Genomic DNA, 26836 nt, shown 5'->3' on the forward strand with positions numbered 1-26836 from the left:
ACTGTCCTCAGGGTGAGGAAATTCCTCAGGGGTTCACACCGCCAGTTAAACCCTTTGACGTTCTTGTGTCCTGGACACCAGCCAGCACAAAATCCTAACAGGATTACCTCTTACCTGTAAAATCCTGAAAGGATTACCCAGGGAGCTCACAGGGACCTGCACAGCAATGCTAGCACCCACCAAAGGGACTCCCCGAGGGTGGCGAAAGCAGGACACCCCAGAGGGGGCTCTGTTACCAGCCAAGGGCTGCTGGGGCGCTGTGGAGGGACAGCTGCTGCCCTGCGCCCCCACACCAGCTCCTACCTGTGCCTGCTGCCAGCTGGGAGCTGCTCCTGTCCTTGGGCAGCCCGTTGGCCTTGGGGCTGGCGCCGGGCGCGGCCGTGGCGCGGGGCAGCCGCTTGCCCGGCACCTTCACCGTGGTCCGCAGCAGGTCGATCTCCTTGCCGTGCACGTTCTGCATGTAGTCCTGCAGAGGGGCACAAGGGGGGAGCGTCAGCCCTGCCCTGCCACAGAACAGCTCCCCATCCCCAGAGCCAGCACCGAGCCCTGCTGGGCGCCAGGACCAGCCCGTGTGGGAAAGCACGGCCGGGGACCAGAGACCAGATGGAGCCACAGGGCACACAGGGGGCCAGCACTGCCTCCTCATCATCCCCCGCTCAATCTCAGCACTCAACTGCAACAGCATATGATATATGATATGATTTGATAGGATATGATATGATTGATAGAATAGAATAGAATAGAATAGAATAGAATAGAATAGAATAGAATAGAATTACAGCATAAGCAATGGGATACCTAAAAATTCTCTCTCAGGTCACAGCTGGGGTAAGAGAAACCCAAAACAACAGAACTCAGGTGATTCTGTTGCTCATTCACCTGCAGAGCTACCTGTTATTCAAAACTTGGTGCTTCCACCATTTCTTCTGGCAGACAATACATTATACAGCCAAAAGCCTGTGAGCAGACTGTAACTATCACTCTGATCTCAGCTTTCAGTCAGAATGAGGGTGCAGACTCCCAGTCTCTCCCCTTTCCCAGCATTGTGTCCCTTCCTGTGCCTCCCACCCTCCCTGCCCCTGGGGTCCCGTGGTTCTTCCCCAGCCCTCTGTGATGAGGCCAGCTCCTTCTTGGGCTTGTGCCCTCCAAAGGGGAAGGCCCAACCAATGTTACAGGGGGAACTGTGGGTCAGATCCTGAGGGAGCAGGGACCAACACTGGAGCTCAAGGCTCTGGGAGGAACAGGGAGCTGGGACCACATCCCTGGGTCCTCTGCTGCCATCAGGAGAGGAGCCACAGCTGTCCAGGGAGAGCTTGGGGCTGCTGTGGGCTGCTTGGGTTTACTCCAGTTCACAAGGAGGTCACCCAAAAGATTAACCCAGAGATGGTTCCTGTTTGTTTCCACATCCAGGAAGATAAACACAAGAACAAGCTCAGTTTAAGAGCAACAATCCTCCCATCCTGCACCCAAAAGCAGGTGACAGGGGCTGCACAGGCCCTGCTCTGTGCTCTCAGGTAGCTATTTGCAAGAATCATAGTGCCCCCACAGCACCTTCACACCCTGTCTGAACTCCTCTCTTCCCACTGCCCCCCTGCAGGCACCCTGCCCCAGAGCACCCCAGACCTGGGGCAGCACAGCCCCACGCCCCCAGGCAGCACAGCCCCACAGTCCTGACCCCAAACACCCCAAACCTGGGGCAGCACAGCCCCACGCTCCTGACCCCCATCCTGCCCCAGAGCACCCCAAACCCAGGGCAGCACAGCCCCACGCTCCTGCCCTAGAGCACCCCAAACCCAGGGCAGCACAGCCCCACGCTCCTGACCCCCATCCTGCCCCAGAGCACCCCAAACCCGGGGCAGCAGCACAGCCCCATGCTCCTGACCCCCATCCTGCCCCAGAGCACCCCAAACCCGGGGCAGCAGCACAGCCCCACGTCCCCGGGCAGCCTGGCCCCACACCCTGGCACTCCCAGCCCCACCCTGGCAGACTGGCACGGCCCGGGCACACAGCACCCGAGCTGCTCCCGGCTGGGGCCCGGCCGGTGCCAGCCCTGGGCAGGAGCCTGCGAGGGCTGGAGGATTTTCCCTCACTCAGCACAAGTGCCGCGGTCGCCGGCTGCCTGCCGGAGCGAGCGGTCACTGCCGCTCGCTTTTATTACCCACCATAAAACTGCAATTTCTTCCCAAGCCTCCTCGCTAATTACCCAGCCAGTTCTCTCATTTCATTTTATTACTGGAATTAACAACGAGTTCAAAGCGTGGAAAGCTATTAAGATGTGTGATTAAGCCACATTCAATTAGTTTCTACAAACAATTTAATTGATGTTGCAGATAGAATTAACAGAAGGTGATTGTGTGAATGGCTCCACTGGCTGCAAAATGGGAGCTGCTTCCCTGGCTCTGTGCAGCGCGGCCGGCGAGCCTGGGCTCAGCCACGCACCTTCCCAGCAGCACAATTCTCTCCAAGGCTTTGGGGAAGTGATGGGAAACTGCACCGGGCTCTTCACACAACTCCTTCTTCTCCTTTCACTGAACACACTCACAGAAAGGCAGAACAGAGATGCCACAAGGAAAGCCCTGCTGGACCCCGGGATCAGGCCCCCAGCACTCCTGCCCCCATGCCAGGCATCCTGCTAGTCCCTGGAACCATCAATGCTCTGGAGCAGAGGCAGAGGTGGCACCTCGGGGCAGGAACCCACCACTGCCCCACAGGTCCCAGGCATGAGTTCAGTCTGAGCTCAAGGCAGATTTGCTTCCCTCAGGGACGCAATTCAGGGCCAGGGCCAGCTCACCAGAGTGAAAACCCAGAGTTTACACCTGACTCCAGGGGAGGAAGCTTTCAAGTTGGGCTGGAGGTACCATGATCCAGATGCAGAAACAGGCTGAGTGATGAACTCCCAAAAGCAGATGAAGAGCTCCACCAGGAAGCTTTGGTTGGTAAAATCAGCACTGAGAGAGCCAGGCCCTGACCTCCATCCAATGGGGCATGGACACACCTGGCCAGATGTGCACTGGGCTGCTGATCTCTGAGGTCCCGACACCCACCCCAAGAGGGACAGGGAGAGAAGGTAACAGAGATGGAAGAGAAGACAAGCCAGGAACTGCCCTGACTCATGCCAGGGAACAGCCACTGGGAACACAAAAAGGGCACAAAAATGCTCTGGGGCATTGAGCATCCTGATGGACAGGGAACACTCTCTTCCTGCAAGGCTCAGTCTGCTCTCAGGGACCCCTTTGCTGCATCCAGAATTCCACCATCCCCAGACACAAGGCAGCACAGGCAGGGAAGAAGCTGGGACTGCCCATCAATGGCAAAAACTGGATGCTGCACATCTCCTTGGCTGCCATTCCATGGTTTGTTCAGGCCCACAGCTCCCCGACCCGTGCCAGCCAGCCTGGGATCTGCTGCTGCTGCCACTCTGAAGGGATTGAAGGGCACGTGCCCATCCCTGGAGCACAGCTCTGCTCCATCCCTAATGTGCTCTGCTTGTGTCACCCTGTGAAAGGACATGGGAGCTTTGCCTCGGGCCACAGGGTGCAAATCCATCCAGCACCTCCTGATTCCCTCTGGAGGATGGGGAGGAGCAGATGCACTGGGACACCCTCCTCCTCCTGGATGAACCCCTCCAAGCAGGCTGTACAGCAGTGCCAGAAGGAAAGGGAGGCAGGGGGGCTTTGTGGATCAAACTGCAGTGGGGCACCATGGTGGGTGCCAGGGTCCTTTCCCCAGCTCCTGGGCCGGTGGTGCCACAGGGCAGCACACCAGGACAGAACCCCAGCCTTGTGGCAGGCAGGCTGGGCAGCCCCTGCTCTGTGCCCACGAGTAATCCACCCTCGCTGTAGGTAAACACAGCCAGCAATCCAGCTCCTATCTCAGGGGCAAGGTTCAGAGCTCCTCCTGGAGCCAGGCACGAGAGGCCAGCTGGCATCACCCTCTGCAACGGGCTGGGGATCACCAGTGGCACCAGCTGGAAGCAAACCAGATCTTTTCCCAGGGCAACGCAGTAATGAAATGAAACACTGAAGTGCAGGATGGAAAGCAAGTGGCATCAATCTCCATCACCCCCTGAGGAAGGAATGGTGAAAAAGGAGAGAAACCTGGCGTGTGGCAGCAGCAGCATCTGAGAGTAGCTAAACAATAGCCCAGAAATTGCTCTCCCTCCAGAGCTGATGGTAATAGCATGGCAATTTCCACGGTGGAAATGTGATAAGCCCATACACAGGGGTGCACAGGTGAGCACACACACAGAGATGGCAGCAGCAGCCGCTCCCTCCTGGCTTGGTAAACTGAAGACCAAAATCTGGGGTTACAAACTTAGAGAACTGCACAGTACATCACAGTATGGGGACTAAGGGCTCTAAGAAAAAGCTCCAACAGATTAGGGAAAGGAAATACAATGGTTGGGTCTCCAGCCCAAGGACAAGGAGGGTCCAGGGCCTCTGGAGCTGAATAACTGAGCAAGGTAACCCAGGAGTGATGGTGCAGGGTGAGCAATGAGGAGAAAGGCTCAGGACACTCCAACAGCCCACATCTGAGGAGATCAGGGACACTCTGAGGGCCTGAAAACATTCACAAGAGCTGCAGCACCTTGTTCTTCTGCTTGCAGCCCCTAAAGCACTGCGTGCCCCCAGCCACCATCCGTCTGTCTGCCCTGAGGCAGCACGGCCCTGGCAGAGGGGCTGGGCCTGTGTCACAGGTGTGTCTGTCCGTGCAGGCTGCTGCAGCAGCACACTGTGCTCACGAGGGAAGGGGAAGAAGCCATTAGCCCCACAGCGGGGAGGCGACAGAGACGGATGGGGCGGCAGCTGCGCGCCTGAGCCGAGCGCGATCAGCGGCTCCGAGGGCAGCGGGCTCTGCACAGACAGCCCCTCTCCATTACACAACACCCAGCAGCCAGGAAAATCCCTGCACACCCCATGGCACCGGCAGATACACTGCAAGGAGTTCTCTGCCTGCTCCTCACCCGGCTGCAGGGCAGGCCCTGCTCTAAAGGACTGAGCAGGCAAACAGGAGCGAACTGCAGCTCCTGGGGTAACCCTGCACAGAGCAAGCTTCCACCAGCCTGACACTGAACAGCCTGCAGGACAGAGGCTCCTCCAGGCCCTGGTGAAACCAGGTCTGCTGAAAATGCTGCCTGGAGCGGCCAGCACAGAGCTCCTGCACAGGGCAAAGCCCAGAACTTCCACCTGCGACCCAACCCTTCCCAGCCCCTCTGTGCATGGAGGACACTGCGCTGTCCCACCCTGCTCCCTGCTCAGCCCAGGACTCACGTGCAGGCTGGGGTGGTAGGTGAGGACCCCGTTGTCACACAGCGTCACGTACTTCTTCTTCCACTCCTTATTGAGGGACTTGCCGCTGCGTTTGAGGAGAATGCCCTGAAAGAGAAGAGTCAGAGTCTCGAGTGGTGTTTGATGCAGGCACCTCATGCTCACTCCAGCACTGCCCCTTGCAGACGGGTCTTTGAGCAGAAACAACGAGCAGGCTCAAGGAAACATCCTCCAGGCTGGCTTTCCCACATCCCCTGGGCTGCACTCTTTCCTTACCAGCCCCCAGGCCCACAGACAGCCCCTGCCTTTAGGGACAAGGATCTCCACATGTCAGTGACAGTGTTCAGGCCCTCTGAGGGACCCATCACGTTCTCTGGAGTCCCAAACCACCACTGTTCCCTTGCTGAAGGGCAGTGCCCACACGGGGCAGGAGCCAGCCTCCCCACCACAGACACATATTGCTCCCAGACCTTCTCCACCACCCAAAGAGCAGAGGGGTGGTCAAGGCAGGGAAAACTGGGCACAGGCAGGAGCTGATTGAGAAACAGCACTCCAAATACAGGTCTCTCCCAAGGGATGCACATTTCTTGCTTGCTTGTGATTCTGAGAGCTGTCAAACAGAGTAGGGATGTACACATCCCAGAGGGAGTGCAGGGCCTGGGCAGCTGAGAGTCAGGTCATCCCCTTTTCCCATCAGGATTTTACCTGGGAGCCACCCTGCTGTCCCTGGCACCACACTCCCAGGGCCAGGAAATGATGGCACTCAGATAACCCAGACCTAACACCATTGATCTGAACCAAAGCTCACAGCACGACCCTCATCCTCCTCTCCCCACTCATTTCTGCCTCCCCAAGAAATCCACCTGCAGCAGCACTTTATCCTGTACCAGGTAAGGACACAGGTGGAGAGGGAGAAGGAAGCTGGGGAGGACAGCAGGTACAAGGGCTCTGGAGCAGGGAGAGCACATCAGGCACTGTGTCAGCAGGGAGGGAAACACAGCATGGGGGACAAAAGCAGGAACGAGTAACAAAGTCTGGGAAAAAGCTGGCCCTACCAACTGCCAGGCCTGGCCCCTCTGCAAGCGCTGTCTGGACTGACACCCAGACTGCCTGCTCCTAACTTGGCAAAAACCTGGGCAGAAAGCCTCAGCCCTGCCAGCCCTGGCATGCTTGGGGGCCCTGTCCCAGCACCTGGAGACTGAGCTGCCGCTCCTGCAGGGTGCAAAGGCCCAGCACAAAGTGGAGGGGGGAGAGCACTGCCAGACAGGAGCGTGAAATCAGCAATAAATGGTGCACAGCAGGCAGAGCCCCCGTGAGCACTGCAGCTCAGTGCTCCCAGCAAACACGGGGACAAGGAACTACCCTCCACACAGGCAGGCATGGAACAGCAAAGCAGAGTGGCTGGGCAAAGCTCTGTGTGGGCAGGATCAGCTCCCTCGGCAGGATCAGAGCCCTCAGGAGCTCAGAGGACAAGAGCTGAAGGATCAGCAGAGCCAGAAGGTGCTGATGAGAACAGGGCATGGAATGTGGCAGCTGGCTGCCAGCTCCTGCCCTGCCAAGGGGCAAGCAACAACCCTGGAATCACAGCTGGAGAGGAGAGGAGAGGAGAGGAGAGGAGAGGAGAGGAGAGGAGAGGAGAGGAGAGGAGAGGAGAGGAGAGGAGAGGAGAGGAGAGGAGAGGAGAGGAGAGGAGAGGAGAGGAGAGGAGAGGAGAGGAGAGGAGAGGAGAGGAGAGGAGAGGAGAGGAGAGGTGAAGCCAATGCCAGCTGGTGCGAACAGGGCATTAGAGGAGCCTGGTTCTCCCTTGGGTAAAACACACTCTCTGATGGCAGGAGTGACTGTGCTGACAAGTGTTTTTAGCTTTCTGTCAGGTCTTTAACTGAGCAACAACCCTCCTCAACACCAGTTGTACAAAACCCACAGAGCCAGCCATGAATGCAATGAGATCTAGCCAAGTGCAAGGTCTCAAAACACACCCATGTCTGAGAACAAGCATGGTTATAAAGGGCAAACCTGTGTCCAGCAGGACTTATAGAGGCCCAGCCAACCTGCATCTGATTCAGACTAGCTCCTCAACGTCTTGCTCAAATGAACTCCAAGAAAACATAAAGCCAGAAAACCAGTTTAACACCCACCAGCTCACCCAGGTAAACGGTGAATTCTCTGTAATTCAGAACATTTGTTTCTTATCTTTCAAACAAATCCTCTCCAGATCAGGCTGAAGTTACAGATCCCACTCAAAGTCACTGTGTGGAATTCTCTGGCTTCTGAGTGTGACAATTCCTCCTGGACACAGTGATCTCTTCTGGGCATGATGATCCCCCTTCTTGCCCTAAACCCAGCTCAGTTCCACTCCAACCCTGACCCTATAGCTCCTCTGCTCCCCTCGATGTGAGTCCAACCTGATGCCCCCTGATGCTACAGAACACTCACTCCAGCCCTGCCAGCCTGCCCCAAACTGCTCTGTGCCTGCAGAGAACAGCTTGCAGCCCTTGGGTCAGCCCCAAACCTGCAGCTTGGCCAGCCGTAGCACAACCAAAGTGAGAGCTGGAAGCAGGGCCCGGCACTACAGCCCCTTTGTGCAGGGGAACAGCCCAGGCCGAGCGCCCACGAGCCGCCGGGCAGGCTCCTCGTGCCCCAGAGCCCTGTGCTGGCACACGGTGCTTCCCTGTCACCCCTGGGAGGACCCCCGGGCAGGAACTCTGCCAGATCCCCTCCCCTGGCACACACACAGCGAGGGGAGCCCAGCACCGCTCCCCTCCCGGCACTGCTCGGGCGCTGCCGGGCCGGGCTGGGCTGCGCTCACTAAAAGCAGCAGCGGCAATATGCAGCGTAATGAAGCAGGGAGTGGTGATGGCCCCCAGAGGACTCGTTTACTCCACAAATCTCCCTTCCACTCACTTTTTGCTAAGAATTTTAACACCAAACTTAATTGTGAAGTCGCGTATTGATTGGAAAATGCAAATGGCAATTTAAATGTAATCTAAGCTCCCAGCATGATCCCGGCTCCCAAGGAGGAGGAGTTGCCCGCCCTGGGCCCCGCTGGAGCGCACGGCCCGAGCAGAGCCAGGCCAGGGGCCAGGGCAGCCTGGGGCTGCCAGCACGCCCCACGCAGCCTTCCCACAAAGAGCTGGAGATGTGCAACCAGGAGCTCATTCCTGCTAACACACAGCTGAGGAAGCTTCCTCTCCCGGCCTCATTAACCCAGATCTCAGACGCAAGTGTCCAGATACGAGGGAACCCTTCAGCCCTGCAGGACCGTCACCAAAAGGACACTCCAGCACACCGAGCTGAGTCCCTGGCACACAGCAGCCCTGGCAGAGGCACCAGCTGCCTGCAGGGTGCATGGGTGCTGCTCCAGGTGCGGAGGCCCCAACACCCACGGTCTCACCTGTCCCCTTGGGGAGCTCCATCTTTTCCAGATGTGCACAAGGGAGACAGATCAGGTCACCCAGAGGTGCTGTGCTGCAGAAGGCAGTGACGAGTGACAACCAAGCACCCTGCAGTAGCAGCACACATCCCTCCTCAGCCAAGGCTCCCAGTGCTTCTGTTTTTCAGCTCCCAGCCGTGCCTGCTGCTCCCTGGCTCCACGCAAGCCCCAGACCCCACTGTGTGCTGTCAGTGCCTCCCAGTGCTTGTTCTGTGCTCACAGGGAGCAGGAAGGATCGTGGATCACAGGGATTGCAGCCCTGGGTGAGCCTGCTGCCCCCAGCACCTGCTGCCCTCAGCCCTGGGCTGGCAGTGTGAGCACAGCCCAGCCTCCTGGGCTGGCAGTGCCCAGCTCCTCTCCCTGCTGCCCTCAGCCCTGGCACTGTGAGCACAGCCCAGCTCCTCTCCCAGCTCTCCCCAGGTGACCTGCCAGCAGCCCCAGCACCAACCGTGCCAGCCCAGCCCAGCCCAGCGGTGCCCATGCCCAGGGAAGCCAGGGCTGGCCACAGAGCCGGGCAGCAGATCCTGCCCACGTATCACCCACTGCCCCAAACCCAACAGCTGCTCTGCTCCTAGGGCCTAGGACCAACGAGTGGTCTAAGAGGGAAACCAGCTAAAGGCCCCACTGCCCCACTGCCTCTCAGAGACAGCAAGCAGTGAGACCTCCACCATCCTCCAGAAGGGGCAGCTCCATACCAGAGCAACCGTGCCCTGTCCTGAATCTCTGATACAGAGCCACACCTCTGGAGAGTCTTTGCTCCCCTCCCTGTTGGTGGTACCAAGCCATCACTCCCTGTGGCCTAGGGTCACAGCAGGAATGTGCCAAACTGTAGTGCCGACCTCACTATGGACCCCCAACAACCCCTTCCCCACGAGCCACACGTTGGTATCTGCTGGAACAAGACAGTGTGCACCTGGCAAACACCATTTCCCCCATGTATGTTCCTGTAAAAACACTGCCAGGATCTCTGTGGAACCACCTCCAGCAACTCTGGCTAGAAAAGGTGCCAGTCCTGAGCCGAGCATGGACCTGGATGTCCCATGGGAACTCTGCTCCAGGCTCTCCTCGTGAGCTGCTGCTGCTGTGAACTGGTTCCTGTGATTATTCCTGAACCAGGCAGAGGTTTGGCATCTCCTCCTCCTTGCAAAGCCCAGAAAGGATGTACAGAGGTTGTGTTTGCAGCGCTGGGCCTCTGTCGGTCCCAATTCTCCCCATTTCACACAGGGACACCATGGAATGCCTTAATCCCACTAAGCCAACACAGCCTCCAGTGACCAGGCAAGGCCAGGCCCTGTCAGCAGCACGGAGACACAGGAGCAGGTGAAGAATCATCCTGCAGGTAAAGAATCATCCTGCCCTGCTGAGTGGATCCTGGAGAAAGGAACCCAGCAGTCCAGGCACAAGAGGCTGTCAGGCCCCTCTCAGGACCAGCCCTCGCAGGCAGCAGCAGGGGAGCCAAGCCAGGTCTGTCTCACTGAGGGCTCCAGCTGCTCTACCTCACCACAGAACAGCCACCCACCACTTCCCCTCTGCCCAGGATGGGCTGACCCCCATGGGCACTGCCACTGCACACCAACAACAACCCACTGCAATCAACAACCCACCTCATGCCAATGACCCCCACGCCAATAACGACCCACTACAAACAACGACCCAACAATGACCCACCACAAACAGCGATCCACTGCACACCAACAACTGTTGTATTGCACTAAATACCAGTTCAACCTTACAAACAATGACCTACTGCACACCAACTGTTGTATTGCCCCAAATACCAGCTGAATCTCACAGAGACCCACCCCAAACAGAGACCCACTGCACACGCAGAGGCCGTGTGCTGCAGGGAGCAGGGCACGGCCCAGCACGCAGCTGGGCTGCCTCTTGCTGCTGGGGCAGTGCCAAACCTGGGCCCCTCAGGAGCAGAGCCCCCAGGTGTGAGATCCCCCAGCCTCCACCCTGGCACTGCTTCTGCTGTCACTGCTCCCCTGGCTCCAGAGCCAGCCCTCCCAGGGCTGCCTTCCCAACACCAGCCTGCTTTCAGCACAGCCCTTTGCCTGGGGCACCAACAGCCCTGCACAAACCTGCCCCAGGATTACTCCACGGCAGGGAAGGACAGCAGCTCTGGCAGCTCCAGCACTGAGCAGGGTCTCTCTCTTGTGACCCACCACTCCCCTCCCCAGCTAGCCTGGCTTCACTGCGCCCTTCCCCATGGAATCTCAGCCTGGAATCGTACCAGGCAGCCAGAACCTGGTGGGGATGGAGACTGTACTGTCCTGCCTCATGTCCAGCACTCCTGCAATGCAGGGACACAACTGGCCCTGTGCAACTCAGCCCTGGCAGGGCTGGGGGCCCATGGGGCACAGAGGGGCCAGCAGGAGGTAAATGAACCCACAACGGGGGCACAACATGCAAGGCAGGAGCACAACCAGGCACTGCCAGATCAGTCTTTCCTGCAATGCAAGGAAATCCAGACAGAAACACCATCCAGGCAATCCACACCACCTGGCTCGCTTGGACATCACCCACCACTGCTTGCCAGCGATGGACACAGTGATGGGCAGGCAGCACTCTGGGCTGGATCCCAGCAGTTCAAGCTTCCCTGGAAGCCAAGAGGCAGGAGCAGAATGCACTGCTGCAGGAAGCAGTGCCTCCCTTGGACTCCCAGCGGCTCACAGTGCGGGCACTGTGCTCACAGCTCTCTGTAGGAACCCATGAACAGGGGAATCCTGAATCCCCTTCCTGTCCTGCCAGGAGCCGGAGCAGGAGTGGAAAGGAACAGGAGAGGAGCAGAGAGAGGAGCAGAGAGAGGAGCAGGGAGAGGCTGCGGCAGAGGCTGCGGCGGGCGTGGGGCATGGATGCCATCTGCTGGAACCACTCTGCAGCCGCTGCTGCAGCCCCGGGAGCATCCTGACACTGCCCCGGGAGGGCCCTGCCACTGCCACTGCCACAGCAGGGCCCTGCCACAGCCCCGGGAGCGTCCTGACACTGCCCCGGGAGGGCCCTGCTACTGCCACTGCCACAGCAGGGCCCTGCCACAGCCCCGGGAGCGTCCTGACACTGCCCCGGGAGGGCCCTGCCACTGCCACTGCCACAGCAGGGCCCTGCCACAGCCCCGGGAGCGTCCTGACACTGGCCCCAGAGCCCACTGCACACCCACCCACCCACCCACGGCACAGAGGCCCCAGAGCACCCCCAGCACCCCTGGGGCGTGCAGCCCCCCGGGCAGGAGCCCCAGGCAGCCCCCCAGGCTCCCCGGAGCCTGCTCTGCCAGCGGGGTGAAGGAACACCGAACCTGCTTCATGGGGATGGCCCGCCCGCTGCCGATGCTGTCCGCCTTGCACTCGGGCACCTTCTTGTCGCGCTCCGGGTCGGCGCCCTTGCGGGACTGGAAGAGAAGAGACACGGGCACGTTAAAGCGGGCACGGAAAGCACACCGCGGCCCCCTGTCCCGCAGCTCCAGCCAGAGCACTCTGCTCTCCCCCAGGCCAGCTCTCCCAGCACCTGGCCCCTCTAGGGACACTGGGGACGCTCCAGGCCAGCCCCCGGCAAGCTGTGCTCTCCTCTCCTCTCCTCTCCCCCCAGTGCAAGCAGAGCTGTCCTCCTCCTGGCAGAGCGGGGCTGCGTGGGCCCCCCCCTCCCGTGGGGCACACAGGACATGGCGACAGACAGAAATGGCATGGGATGCAGGTGGAGCATGGATGGAAGCAGGAGAGGGTCAGGCAGTGAAGGAACTCACACCTCTACTAATCCAACAGATTTATTCTGGTAACACACTTGCACCATACAAAGTAGCACAGGTCACCGGGCAGATACCAGCCCCTTACAAAAGAGCATGGACAATAAATATCTACCACACGTCTAGAGCGGCGAGAGCGGGACCCACCAGCGCCCAAGGGCCGCAGGGAGAGCAAACTCTGATAAATACAATATGAAATTTACAGTCTGTTGAGCAGAACTCATTCAAAGTGCTTAGGACAGAGGGAAATACCAAGTCATACATGGCATGGAGCACAACCAATACATTCAGAATCACAACAATGGCAGGAGGCAGCGGCAGCGTCTCTCTGGAGCGTCCTACACACCCCCTCAGTCCAGGAGGGCCCCGTGTGCTTTGGATCAGAAAGGGATACGAGCCCCGCGCGCCTGGCACACCGATTCACCAGATTTTGGGCCCAGAACCAAACAAAGAGATCGAAAGAGAAGAAAACTAAAGAGACACAGATGGCTGCTCGGCTGCGAGGAGAAGAGGAGAAGGAGCAGGAGTCCATGCAGGCTGCAGAGGTGCAGGAGGGAAGAAGGAGCGGAGCGCTAGCGGCAGGCGCTGCAGCGGCTCCCGCAGGCAGCAGCAAAGCGTCTTTTGGCCCATCCAGCTCCATGCGCGGCTGTCGCCCGGTCCCGGTGCGTCTGCAGGTCTTCCCATCCCAGCAGGGTCGTCCGCCCGGCATCCCCGAGAAAGGGCAGTGCCTACACAGCATCCAGCAGGCCCAGAAATGTCCCAGCTTAAAGTGCAGGCGCAGGCCGTCTCAGCGCTTCCTAGACTTTACATTGGGGGGATTTAAAAGGCTCCTGCGTGTCTCCGAGAGGGGGACCCATGCTGGCTGGAGGGCAGGCGAGCCTCTAATCTTAGATCAATCCCAGTGCCCATCCCTTATCCGGCCCTGGAGAGGCAATGAAAAGTGAGAGAATTTGTACAGAGGTGCCGTGTGTAACCACCTGGATCTTCTAATTTGGAAGGAGTTGGAAAGGCCTTTTTGTTGATGAAAAGTTGGAAACAGTGGCACATATCTGCAAATATCGAAAGAATAAAGAGTTTGGCAAGTTATACTCAGAACACGGACACGAGTCTGTCAGTGATGGGTGCCAGCAGACAGCACGGACAGGCCACGGAGCGGGCGCCGGCGGCAGCAGCAGTCGGGGCTGGGGCGGGGGCAGGAGGGGCGCGTGGGCGCAGAGTCTGTGTCCACCTGGAGCTCTGGGGCACGCAGACCCCCGGGGGGAATGCGATCCACTGGGGGGCGGGAGGGGAGCAGGCAGGAGCCAGAGCAGGGGAGAGGAGAAGGAGAGTAGAAGAAGAGAGGAGGAGGAGGAGGAGGAGGAGGAGGAGGAGGAAGAGGAAGAGGAAGAGAGAGGAGGAGGAGGAGGAGGAAGAGAAGGAGAAGAGCGGGGAGGAGGGGGAGGAAAGGAAAAGGAGGAGAGGAGCAGAGGAGTCAGGCATAGCTCAGGACTGGGGCTGCAGCAGCTCCCAGAGCTGGGTCGAGCACTGCACCTCGGAAAGGCCTGTGCCCACCTGGGGACCCTGTAAGGACAGAGGCTGCTGGCTACCCCTGCGCTGCCGGCCTGGGAAAAGCTAGTGGCAGAAAACAGCCTGCCCTCTCCTTCCCTTCCCACCCCTCCTGGTCCTGCCCCACTGCGGGAGGTGTCGGGAGCTGCTGCTGCTGCCACGACCAGATGGGTGAAGACGTCAACGTGAGCCATGGATGTGCAGCAGCACAAGAGCAAGCAGGTGAGGTGAGCCCAGCGGTGAGGTGAGCGCGGTGAGCGCGCGGCGCAGAGCAAGCGTGAGCCGGATGAGCGAGCGGAGAGACCGCGGCCGCGCATGATGACTCCACAGCGAACAAGAACAAGCGTAAGCCCCGCAGCAAGCTGCCCTCCTCCTCCTCCTCCCGCAGCGTGCCCACCCCATGGCACTCCGAGAGTGGGAAGGCGAGCCGGCGGCGAGTCCAGGGGCGTCGGGCAGCGTGGCTGGGTGCTGGCACAGCGCGAGGCCCGTGGCACGGCAGCAAGCACAGCGAGAGGGTGGCAGGGCCGGGCAGGCACCCGCCAGCGCTGCGTGCAGGGCACACGGAGGGGAAGGCAGTGAGGGAACAACCATGCGTGGGAGCAGGGACCTGCTGCGAGCCAGGGGCCGTGTGTGCTGGCAGGAGGGGCTGGGGAGCACAGTCCACCCACCAACAGCACACAGGCAGGGTGAGCGTGGGCCTGGGGGGCACAGAGAGCTGGGGGTGCGGGAGATGCAGCCCAGGGAATACGCAGAGTATTGGGGAGGTCAGCACAGAAACTGACAGGATGCCAGAAGCCAAGGGAGACGGGCACATCCCAGCACCAGGAGTGGGCAATCTGGGATGCCAATGGTGCAGTGAGAGGAATGGGGCACAGGACACTGAATTTGTGTGGTCTGGGCTCGGAGCAATAGCGGCTGGTCACAAGGGTGACACAGTGCAACAGGTACAAGTGCTTTGTTGTGGCTGGTTCCACAAACAGCAGACACAGTGTGCTGAGCAATGGTGGCTGGAAAGCACATTGAGATGGGCAGAGGATCGAGGCCGGAGCCTGCACATGTACACAGGGAACAGAAGCTACACCTGCACTAGACACAGGACAGGGACACGTGTGTGCTCACAGTGAGGGGACACTCATGGCTGTGCTCAGAGCAAGGGTGAGTGTGAGGGCAGAACTGGGCACACTGTGTGGACAGCGTGTGCATGGTGTGAGAGCGTGCAGAGAGGCAGGCTGCGAGGCAACCAGCACAGCTGAGGGCTGCAAATGTACCCTGCTCCACCTGGGGCCCAGAGCTGTCCTCCCTCCCTCCACACCCACGGCAGCTCCACGTGCGCTGCTCAAGTCGCGCAGGATTCAGGAACGGGAGTGAGTGGGGCCCCATGCCAGGTGCTGAGCTCTGCACAGCACCACTGGCACAGCATCACCAGCACCAAACAGGAGGCCCACGGACCTGGGGCTCTGTGCCACGCTCGGGGAATGCAGCCCCAAGGAGGAGATGAGCAGAGTCACTGGTGCTGTGCACGCACAGCTGCGCTCCCTGCAACGAGCAGGGGCTCACACACTACAGACCCCCACGAGTGCACCCCTGCACACTGCCACGTGTGTGAGCACCGTCCTGCTCCCAGATGCTCCCCATGCACGCACACCCTGCCTGAAGCAGCCTGCAGCACCGTGTCCCTGCACGCGCAGGTCCCTCCCTGCCAGCACAGCACGGCGGCCGTGCAGGAGAGCCCAAGGGCTCGGGCTGCCCTGACCCACTGCCTGCTCTCTCCTGTGCTGGAACCCCCCCGAGCTCCTGGGCCCCGTGCTGCTTACCGTGAAGATGTTGGAGCGCCGCTTGGACTGCTTGCGGATGGGGGTGGGCGTGTTGGAGGCAGCGATGGTCTCGATCCGCAGCTCCCGCTGGCTGATGCTCGGGGTGGAGGGCACGGACGACGAGTAGTCACTGAAGGCTCCTCCACCGTTGGTGGCCTGGGGAGGACATGGGTGGTCAGACAGGCCACCTGGAGGCACGGTGCAGGAACACCACCTGTCCCACATGTTCTCATGCCAGGGCAGGGCGTGCAGGACTGGGACTGGGTGACATCCAAACAACAATGGAATTGTTTCGGTTGGAAGGGACCTTAAAGACCATTTAGTTCCAACCCCCTGCCACGGGCAGGGACAACTTTCACTAGACCAGATTGCTCCAAGCCCATTCAACCTGGCCTTGAACACTTCCAGGGATGGGGAGCTCACAACCTCTCTGGGCAACCCAGAGACATTCAATGCCAGGCACTGCTCCTGCTCAACAGAGGGGCTTGGGAAGCCTTCCACCTCTTTCTGCTCTAGTGTTTTCACCAGTAAAATGTTCAAGTTCTGAAATCAAAGAGAAGGGCAGCAAATGGCCAGAGAAACCCAGCTGAAGCCCTTCCAAACACAGCTGTGGAACAAGGACTGAGGCAGCACGGTTCCACGGAGCTGTGCCCAGCAGAGGGGCACAGCTAGGGCACCTCCACTGCTCCCAGAACACAGGATCAGGGTCACTCTCCTTGGGCAGCCATTCCCTTCCTCTGAGCCCCTCAGACATGAGGCTGTGAGGCAGTCCAAAGCCTGCCAAGCCCCAGTCCCACTCATCCATTCCCTGTCTCTCCTGATGCCAGTGGGGATGCATGTCCCCAGGACTCCGCCTTCACCTGGCACAGAGTGCCACACGCCAAGCTCAGCCTCTGTGTGACACCCATCTCTGCTGCTGGTCTGGAGGTCCCTCTGAGCAGACCCCGAGGCTGGCACACCCCTCCCATGCCTGCAGACCCCCACAGCCATGGCTGCAGTGGCCTGTGCTGGGAACACAAGGGGCTTCACCAACCCCTCACTGGACTCCGCAAAAAGAGGAAGATCCAGCCATGCACCCACGTCACCAACACGTCTCTTCCAGACAAGGCTGCTCACTCCCACCCTGGCCAGTGTGGGCAGCCATGGGACAGGGCTTAGGGACACCCCAGGAGCAACACTGGCATGGAAGCATTTCAGGTCTGCAGCCCAGGACATGTCACCATGAGAGGCACGTGGCAGCCCCAGCTCCCTGGCAGCTGTGAACAGCATTTCAGAAACACGGGGAGGAGCTGCCCCTGGAAGGGCAGGGGAGCTCCAGCAGCCCACGAGGGCAGCCTGCCCCCTCCCAGCTCCACAGCCACAGAGTGGGGGCACCACTGGCCCAGTGACTTCTCCATGCTGCCCACTCTGAGCACGAGTGCAGCCCTTGCAGGGGTGACCTGCTGAAGGGGCTCCACGAGAAACCCCCATCCCCAGTGGGATCAGAGCCTTATCCTGAGACAAGCACTTCACAGTAGGGTGAGAGGGGCTGCACAGGCAGAGCAGTGACCAGGACCCACAGCCCAGCCTCAGACAGAGGTGCAACCTTCACCAAGCCCTCATCTTTAACCAAAGATATGGGAGAGGACACACAATAAGAACTTAGGAGAGGGAAAAGCCACCCAAGCAGCATTTCAGTTTCCTCCTCATGAAGGCAGAGCAAGGAAAAGAACTCCATGCTGCGAGCAGGTGTGTGGCTCAGACCATCCCGGCCTGTCTGGAAACAGGAACATTTCTGCAGTCCTGAAGCACAGAACAAGAGGGAACCTGGCCTGGTTGTGCTTTCCCACAAGTCCAAGAGGCTGGGAACTTGGTCTGGGAGCTCCTGTGCAGGGTGAGGAACCCTGTGCTGGACAAGAAGGTTCTGCAAGAAGGGGGGGACCACCAGGGACACAAAGGGGCAAAGCAACCTGTCACCTGCAGGGACTCCTGAGCCCTCAACAGAGAGAGCAGAGCTGCTGCCAGGGCTGGCTCCAACACCCACACAGCAGTGCTGTGGTGAAGGAAGAGCTGCAGAGAGCCAGGGCCACCGAGGGCACACAGACAGTCTGTGCTTAACTGATTAACTGATTAACTGTTTCACTGATTCACCACATGTGAACTAGGGCAAAGAAAGTGAAACATTCCAAGGGCTAGGAAGAGTAGAAGGATGCAGCAGCACAGACAACCTGCCCCATGGAACAGGAGCTGGGCATGGCTGTCCCTTGCTGGCCATGCTTGGCATGCCTTGGTGGCCTTGGCTGCACGTTCAGGATGCTGTGACTGCGGGGAGGAGCCAGTTCCAAGGAGGCTGCAGAGTCTGAGCTCCTGCCAGAGCAGCTGCAGTAAACCCTGTGGCTGCAGGTGATGGACACTGAAGCATCAAGGAAGAAATCAGTATGTTTTACTTACTCCCTGCAATCCTGTGTGTCATTTCTGTCTGGCAGAAAAACTTTCCTTAGCCTGAAAGTCTGCCTGGTGCTGGAGCCAAGGTTACTGTCCTTGAGTGATGAAGGACACTGGCCTTTGGGCCTCCCATGTCCCACAGACCAAACCTCAGGGAGGGCTCTGGGGCTGGAGGAAGGCTCACACCAGGCTATGAAGGCAAGCTGCCCTGAGTTTGGGGGCAGAGGAGAAAGTCCTCCAAAAACAGAGGTGGCTCAGGCAATCCTGAGCCAGTCCTGAGCTCTGCTGGAGCAGAGAGCTCCCTAACTTCCATGGGATCTAGGGACACAAATCCCAGGGACATGGGAGAACAGAGGGCAGGTCTGGGCTGGTCCTGCGTGTCTGCTATTGTCAGGCACTTTGCTGGTGGGCCTGAACAATCACCTGTGGCCACCACTGGAATCTGAGAGCACAGTGGGAACTGGGAACTTGGGAGGCACCTGTGGGACAAATCCTTCCCATGAGTGTGTGACTGGTAACATCAGCAGCGCCACGGGTGCCTGGGAAGGGCAGAACCCAGCTGAGCTCAGGGCAGGAATTCCTGCTGTAACAGGGCCTGGGGCAGAGCAAGGAGCTTGGGAAGGGCTCTGAGTGCAACGGACAAACAACAAACACCAGCCTGGTGTCTGTGGGAGGCAGGGAGAAGCCAGAGGAGCACAAGGACGATGGAAAGGGCACCATGAGCAGAGCAGGCAGAGGGACACGGCTTCCACGAGGAAATGCCAACGCAGCTCCTGAGCTCTGACAGAACAACGTGCCACAGCACGCCAGTGAGTGCTGTTACAGCTCAGGCGAGCTGCCCTCGGGCCTTCATTTCACTTGCTAACTTTGACTTTCCACCTTTGCTCTGATCTCTCCCTGCAGTGTGGATGAGGAGGGCCCTGCCAGTGCCCCCCAGCCCGTGCAGGAAGGCAGATGGAGGCCATGGAGAGGAGCCACCATACTGGGCAGCCCAGAGCACAGCAGGGATGGCAGCAGCTCCCAGGGGGCACCCAGTTCCCTCCAGCAGCCTGCTGGGTACCTGCACGGGGTACCTGTGTGACCTCCTGCCAGCTGCTGGGAACAGCTGCCTGGCAGAAAGACAAACTGCCATCCCACAGCAAACACAGCACTGACTCACCCACAGCCTGGGGAACTCCCAAAGGCACCCAGAGGCCCTGAAGGGAGACTGACAACGGGGCAGCAGAAGTGAGGAAATCAGGTAGAACAACTCTGCAGGTGCTGCAAGCACCCACTGGCCCCAGAACCTCCCATCCCATCCTGCAGGCAAGGGCAGGAGCTGCAGGAGGGAGCAAGGTGGGACTGAGGGCCAGGTGAGGAGTGGGACTCCCAAACCCAACCAGCCTGCCCACTCAGCAGTAGGTGTGGGCAAGGGACAGAGAGGAGAGCCCAAGGCAGCAGGCAGAGCTCTCCCTGGGCTGCTGGCTCTGGGGAATAGCAGGGGCAGACCACAGGGGCAGACCCACATCATCCCTCAAGCTGCTGGGAAGGCCAAAGGGGCACATCTGTGTCCCCAAGGGAGTGCAGGGCTCCAGGGAATGCTGGCCCTGGCTGTTCCAGACTGAGCCAGGGTCAGGGACCCGCTGAGCACACCTGGTGAGTCATGGGAGCTGTGGAAAACCCTGACCAGGACCAGGGCTGACCTGCTCCCACAGCTCCCCTTCCCTCCCCACGGATGGAGCAACATCCTCCACGCACCACTGCAGAATAACAGAAAAACCACAAACTCCCAAAGGCAGAAATGGAGCCAGAGCCTTTGGCTGGTCCCCAAGAGCATCAGCACAGTGCAAGGAGGCTGGGACACATGCACAGCACCAGAGTGCCAGGAGAAGGGAATCCTGCACACAGGTGGGTAACAGGGAGTGCCTCCTCTCCCAGTACCCACGCTGCACTGCTCCAAATGACAGAGCAGACACGCAGTGGCCATGCCCACAAAAGGTTGGTTGGGCTCAGCCAGAAGTGTCAAGCTGCTTCCACAAGAGTTGTGCCCAGAACAAGAGAAGGGGCAGGGCTGGTCCCAGCTCCCACCTACCATAAGAAGCCCTTTGTGGGGGACTCCTTGTTCCCATTCCAAGAAAAGTGCCTTCTCAGCTGGCAGCTCTAGAGGACAGCACTGTCCCTGCAGTATGGGCCAGACCAGGCCGAGAGCAGTACTGCCAATCCCAGCTCTAGGGGCTCCTCCTGCCCCTAAATGCCAATCCTGGTGTTCCAGGGACTCCCCCTGACCCCCAGATGCATGTACCACTGCTCCAGGGACTCCTCCTACCCCTCAAGGCAGTACTGGATGGGAAGGAGATCATTCTGTCCCAAGTGCATGTCTCACCTGTACACACCAATACCTGAGGCACAAGGCAAAGCTCCTAATTGTGTTTTTTGTCTGGCTTCTCTCCACCTCATCTCCATGTTAAGTCCTGTGCTCCTAAACTCTTCCTTGAGAGCCTTCTTCCTGTTTTCCCTGTGCCAATTACTCCTCCTTGACTTGCAAAAGCAAATGAGAAACCCTGGTGAGAGCCCTCGGGTATGACAGAGTTCAGCTCAGCTCCACAAACACCTGGTCACCCTCCCACTGTCCTCCCTGGCAGGGTGAGCCGGTGCCCCCCTCCCAGAGCTGCCCTACATGCACTCCCTGCGGGGCCAGGGGCAGGGGACAGACACCAGGGCACTGTCTGTGGGCACCCCCCGGGCATGGTGCCCTCCCACACCTGAGCGTGTGGGCTGCTCTGCCCTGCTCCCTGTCAGAACCATCATTATGGGTGAATTTGCTTCCCAAAGCCACTTGGATTTCCCTGAGGACAGGGGGAGCAGCTCCAGAACCTCAGTTCTGAGCCCATGCAAGAACAGGCAAATGCTTCACGGCACTTCAGGATCACTCACCATTGCTTCACTATTTTGGAGGTGTCCTCAGTAATGGGGAGAGCCGTGCAAACACCAGGGGCAAAGATTGCTGCAAGGGTCACTGGCACCAGCAGGGTTTGTGGGGGGACCTCACAGAACTCAAACTGGCTTTGGTGACCCCTGGGGGACCCAGAGGGCCGAGGGCAGGGGGCAGGGCCCAGAGCAGGCCTGGGGAGGAGGCACAGCCAGCAAGGCACAGCCCCTGTGAGCTGCCCTTGTTACTGCCCAGCACAGCTCCCTGTGTGCCTGCAGCTGAGCAGGAGCACAGCAAGGCACAGAGAGCAAAGGGCCGTCCCGAGCAGGCAGCCAGAGCTCACCCCTACACAGACTGCAGGCCGTGCTGACAGGGGCTCCGAGGGGAGGAGAGCACAGGAGAGCAGGGACCCTCTGAGCACATCCTCACACAGCTCGTGCCATGCACTTGGAAAATTCTCCCAAAATTTGCTTCCCACAGCCAGTCCTAAATCCACCCTTTAGTTCAGTGCTGCCTTTCCTGAAGGAGCTCTTTCATGTCACACTGTGTATTTCAGGTCAGGTTTGGCCAATCTCTGCACTCATTCCTCAGCTAAATCAGCCAAGTGCTCTCTTTCCTCCTGTGTCGGGGTTTATTCTCTCCCAGCTGTTTTTGCTACCCCTTCAGGCTCCATGCACAGTCACTGGAGTGGCTGGATTCCAGCTGGGGAGCCCAGGGCTCTGGCAGCCCCATCCCTCACACAGGAACACTTTCCAGCTTCACAGTAACACCCTGCCTGCCTGGCACAGCCAGGGCCCATGACACACCTCTATGGGGGCTCTTCTCATACTGTGGACATGGAAAAAAACCCTAAACAAGTGTTCAGCTCCCCTGAGAAATGCTGGCCTTGGCCATCAGCCTCTTGCTTCCCTTCCAGCACAGGTGGCCTCTTCCCAACCAGGCTCAAACTGTACACAATTTGCTCATAAAACCCTCAAATTGCCAGAGACACCCAAATCTATATTTCCTTGGGACTTTGCTCTCCACCTTGGATGTCTCCCACTGAACTCATCCCCAGCTCTCTGGACACAAGCACACTGACAGAACGTGGCTATGCAGCCCTCCCCAGCAGCCCACCCACCTGCACACAGACTTTACTGAGCTTGCTGGTGTCCAGGTGACCTGCAGCACAGGAAGCTGGCACAGGTCTCTGCAAACACCTGCACTCACCTACCTGCAGTGCAGCCTTAAAAGCCTCTGCAATCAGGCAGGCTGCAGATAGGGCGCAGGTGTGTGCAGGACAGGCTCCTGTGAGGGGCCCAGAGTCCTGCCAGGGCCGGGAGGCTCTGACACACGCAGGGCTCCAGAGGCAATCCCTCATGGCAAACCCACCAGCCACACGTGCTGTCCTCAGCGACAGGCAGGTTTCCTGCAGCCCTGTCACAGATCCCGTGAATCCACACGCCACTTGTGCAGAGATGGGATCTGCTGCCTTGGTGCCCTGGGGAGCAACGGAGCCCAGGACCTCTCCTTTCCTCCTCACCAGTCTCCCAGCCAGCGTTTCTGTGGGCACTGGGAATGCAGCAGAGCTTGAATGCAGTGAGGTGCCTGCCTGAAGGATTCCCCCTCCCATCCCCTCGCTCACCATCGGCCTGCCCTCCTCAGCTCTGCTCCAGGACCACAGCACATCCCCATCCTCCCACCTTGGCAAACCTCACCAACAGCACAGAGCCCTTCCTGGGGCACAAGGGAGGGAAGCTCCTCCCCTGCTCTGCTCCTCAGCTCACCACTGAGCTCACCTCTCCACAGGTACATGCCCTCAGACGCAGGGGCACATGGACCATCAGCTTCCTGAGCCGGGGGAAGCAGGAGCTGAGCAGCTGTGCCCGCCCAGCTGGGGCTGCCAGGGCAGCCCCTGTCACACAGCCTGGGCTGCCCAGGGCTCCCACACACTGCTCACAGCTCTGCTCTGGGCCTGCCAAGGCACACACAGCCCGGGGACACGAGCCACACCCAAGGGTGAGACATGGAACCTGACCTCAGGGCGAGCACCAAACTGTCACACAATCACAGAACCATGGGGTGCTCTCGCTTGGAAGGGACCTCCAGGGACATCTCACTGCACCCCTGCCTTGGGCAGGGACCCTTGCACAGACCTGGCTGCTCCAAGCCCTGGGACACTGCCACCTGGGCTGGGACACTCCCAGGGAGCCACAGCTGCTCGGGGCTATGGAAGAGGCCCCAGGGTGACACACTCTGCCCTTCCAGGAGCCAGCCAGAGCAGAGGTACCAGTCTGAGGCTGAGCTGAACTGCTGGCTACTGAGCTGGGCTATGGAAGAGGCCCCAGGGTGACACACTGCCCTTCCAGGAGCTAGCCCAGGGCAGCAGTACCAGTCTGAGGCTGAGCTGAACTGCTGGCTACCAGCCCAGGGTGTGGAGAGCACAGGAGGTGCCTGGCTTCCCCCGTGGCCATTCCCCACCTGGTTGATGTGCACAGAAGGAATGGAGGCTGCAGACACTGATGAGTGGCTGGGTGAGTTGGGCAGGGACTTGCAGGGGCCGATGGAGAGCTGGTGCTTCTTGCGGAGAGCCACCACCTTCTGAGCCACTGCAAAAGGGACAAAGGCACAGGGTCAGTGTTCAGGAAGCACTTTCCTCCCCACACAGATTTCTAGAGGGCTCCAGGGAGAGCCAGGCCCTTGCCCTGACTGGTGTGCTGCCTGCACTGCTCAGGCTGAGCCCCAGGGCCATCTGCCCACCTGGGCATCACACAGAACAGCAACTCCCCGTGGGCACCCTGTGAGCCTGGGCCTGCTGCAGGAGAACCCCTGGGCAGTCACCTCCCAGTCACCCTGGGCAGGAGAACCCCTGGGCGGTCCATCACCCTCAGTCACCCCTGTCACCCTCAGTCACCCCTGTCACCCTCAGTCACCCTGTCGTCCATCACCCTCAGTCACCCTGCCAGTCCATCACCCTCAGTCACCCTGCCAGTCCATCACCCCTAGGTCACCCTGTCAGTCCATCACCCCTAGGTCACCCTGTCAGTCCATCACCTGTCAGTCCATCACCCTCAGTCACCCCTGTCACCCTCAGTCACCCTGTCAGTCCATCACTCTCAGTCACCCCTGTCAGTCCATCACCTGTCAGTCCATCACCCTCAGTCACCCTGTCAGTCCATCACCCTCAGTCACCCTGTCAGTCCATCACTCTCAGTCACCCCTGTCAGTCCATCACCTGTCAGTCACCCCTGTCAGTCCATCACCCTGTCAGTCCATCACTCTCAGTCACCCTCGGTCCATCACCCTCAGTCACCCACACAGCAGCTCCAGGAGCCAGGGACTGAACTGCCTCGCAAATAGCACCTCCACCAGTCTGGGCCTTGTGGTCTGTAAAGGAACATCCTGAGCGTGTAGAATCCCTGGTGGGTCACTAGGGACCTCTGCATGCTCTCCTCTGTCCAGACCTGCAGTGCTGGGTTTCTCTGAAACACAGAGTGATGCTCTGCTGCTGGTGTCACAGTGACATGGGCAGGGAGAGCTCAGCTCTGCAGGCAGGGCACATCTCACTGCTTGTACAGCACAGCTCCGTGTGGCAACCAGAGAAACCACAACAGACTGGTGTAAGGGATGGCAGAAACTATCCCAGAACACCTGGCTGATGGTCAGGAAGGAGAAGAGCCTGGGCCTGGCATGCAGGAAGGTGAAGGTCACCTCAAGGTGCCTCATTTCAGGACTGGGGAGATATTATCCCTCCAGTGTGGTCTCATGGTTAATTCCTCATTAGCAGTAGTGGTGTGGGATAACTGATGGGCAGAGCCTCTGCCAGGCTCCCTGCCCACAACAGCAGCAGCTGAGGGCTTTTTCTGGGTATTTCCAGAAATATATTCCCTGGGGAGCTGGAGCTCACAGTGTGCCCAGCCAGCACTGGCATGGGACATTCTCCTGGGCTGGGGCTCCCAGTGTGCCCAGCCAGCACTGGCATGGGACATTCTCCTGGGCTGGGGCTCCAGAGCCTCCCTGGGAGCTCATGCTGAGCCTGGGCCTGCAGCCCTGTGTTTGAGGGGACAGTGGAGAGCAGCAATGCCACCAGCACCCCAGCCAAGGTCCTGGGCCATGGAGCTGCTGGCTGCCCCCTCCTGCCCTCTGCAGTGCTCAGGGCACAGGAAAGGCAGCACCATGCACTCGGAACATGCAGCAGAGCTGAAGCTCAAGATGTCACCCACAGCACAGCTGCTGTCCCTGCTGTGCCCTGCAGGACCAGGGCTGGCTCACTGCTTCTCCTGCACCCTGCAGGACCAGGGCTGGCTCACTGCTCCTCCTCCTCCTGCACCCTGCAGGACCAGGGCTGGCTCACTGCTCCTCATCCTCCCTGCAGGACCAGGGCTGGCTCACTGCTCCTCCTGCACCCTGCAGGACCAGGGCTGGCTCACTGCTCCTGCCAGGGCCACCTCCTGGCAGGACCTGGCAACACCAAGATCCCATCCTCTCACCACAGAAGTCCCTGTGACATCTGAGGACGTGGGAAGGATGGAGGAGCACAGTTCCCACAGAGCCAGCAGCACCCCCAGGGGAATCCTGCCGGGACATGAGAAACCAGCAAGGAGGAAGGGACCCCATTCCCTGCCCCGTGTCCTTCTCACAGTGACCTGTGGCAGCCTGAGTGCCCAGACACAGCCACAAAACCCCAGCACATCAGGCACACCCTGCAATGTGCTCAGAGCAGACACAGCACAGCACAGCCAGAGCTCCAGGCCACTGACCAGACACCAGGGTCTGCTCTGAGAAACAGGGTCTGCTGCTCCTGCTGAGCTGTGCTGGCACTGCAGCCAGGGCCACCCAGCCCTTGGAGAATCCCTGGGGCAGTCTGTCTGTCCTGGAGCATCCCCACACTCTGCAGCACCGCGTGCACGTGTGTTTAGAGCTGTCTGTGAACACCATGGGGCAGGGTGCTCGTCCCCTCAAGCTCTCTGCCAGCACAGGGACCTGCTCCCGAGAAAGGTCAGCGGCCACTTGTGGTGGTCTGTGGAGACTGGTCAGTGGCCAGGCTGTGACCCAGGGCAGGGGCAGGGAAGGGCTCTCTACAAACAGAGGTGCAGCAGCACAGACTCCACCCAGCACGGGCAGGTAGGCAAGCTGGCCCTGAGAGCAGCTCCTGGTGCTCCTGCTGTGGGAACTGGACATCCTCCCCAGCCTGGCCAGGACAGCTCTGCTGGGATCCGGGGCGCAAGGAGTCATATAAAGGCAAGTCTGATGGAAACTGGGCTGGGGTGCAAGAAGTCATATAAAGGCAAGTCTGATGGAAACTGAACTGACATGTGAGGCAAGGTCCTCACAGAGTCTGTGACTGCCAGGGCTCCCCAAGATACCAAACCAGCTGCACCAGGAGATCCACCAGATCCCAAACCAGCTGCATCATGTCCCACCAGTGCTCACTAGGAAGAATTCTTACCCACTCCAGAAACACCTCATCCCATCAGCTCCAGGCCATTCCCCCTTGTCCCGTCACTGGAGGGACACACAGTCTCCTTTAGGGGAGTTAATTTAAGCAGACTGCAAACCCCCAGGAGATGGTTGCCTGTGCCCCTGAGCATCACTGAGCTGCAGCCCCCTGTCCAAGCCCAGGCAATGCTCTCTCACATGGCTGCCATGAGGAGCAGCTGTCCCACCCAGCTGTGCAGGGGCTGTTTCCTGCTCCCAGGGTAGCACAGAGCCCCCGGCCATGCCCCACCG

At 59.5% G+C, this 26836-nt stretch overlaps 1 protein-coding gene across 3 annotated transcripts in view; it reads right to left on the bottom strand.

Moving 5' to 3' along the window:
* Positions 1 to 26836, bottom strand: part of AGAP3 (ArfGAP with GTPase domain, ankyrin repeat and PH domain 3) — a 111088-nt gene that overhangs the window by 37908 nt on the left and 46344 nt on the right. For 2 of the 3 annotated variants that reach the window (XM_059490949.1, XM_059490878.1), the window contains exons 7-11: positions 23588 to 23715; positions 15796 to 15951; positions 11993 to 12085; positions 5271 to 5375; positions 304 to 466 (exon numbers count right to left, since the gene is read on the bottom strand). In XM_059490949.1, coding sequence (XP_059346932.1) covers positions 304 to 466; positions 5271 to 5375; positions 11993 to 12085; positions 15796 to 15951; positions 23588 to 23715 — 645 coding nt within the window. Of the gene's footprint in view, positions 1 to 303; positions 467 to 5270; positions 5376 to 11992; positions 12086 to 12441; positions 13486 to 15795; positions 15952 to 23587; positions 23716 to 26836 lie in introns of those variants that run through there. The other variant, XM_059491004.1, reaches the window with a different exon arrangement.

Source organism: Ammospiza nelsoni, chromosome 1 (assembly GCF_027579445.1).
Source record: "Ammospiza nelsoni isolate bAmmNel1 chromosome 1, bAmmNel1.pri, whole genome shotgun sequence".
NCBI classification, from domain to species: Eukaryota; Metazoa; Chordata; class Aves; order Passeriformes; family Passerellidae; genus Ammospiza; species Ammospiza nelsoni.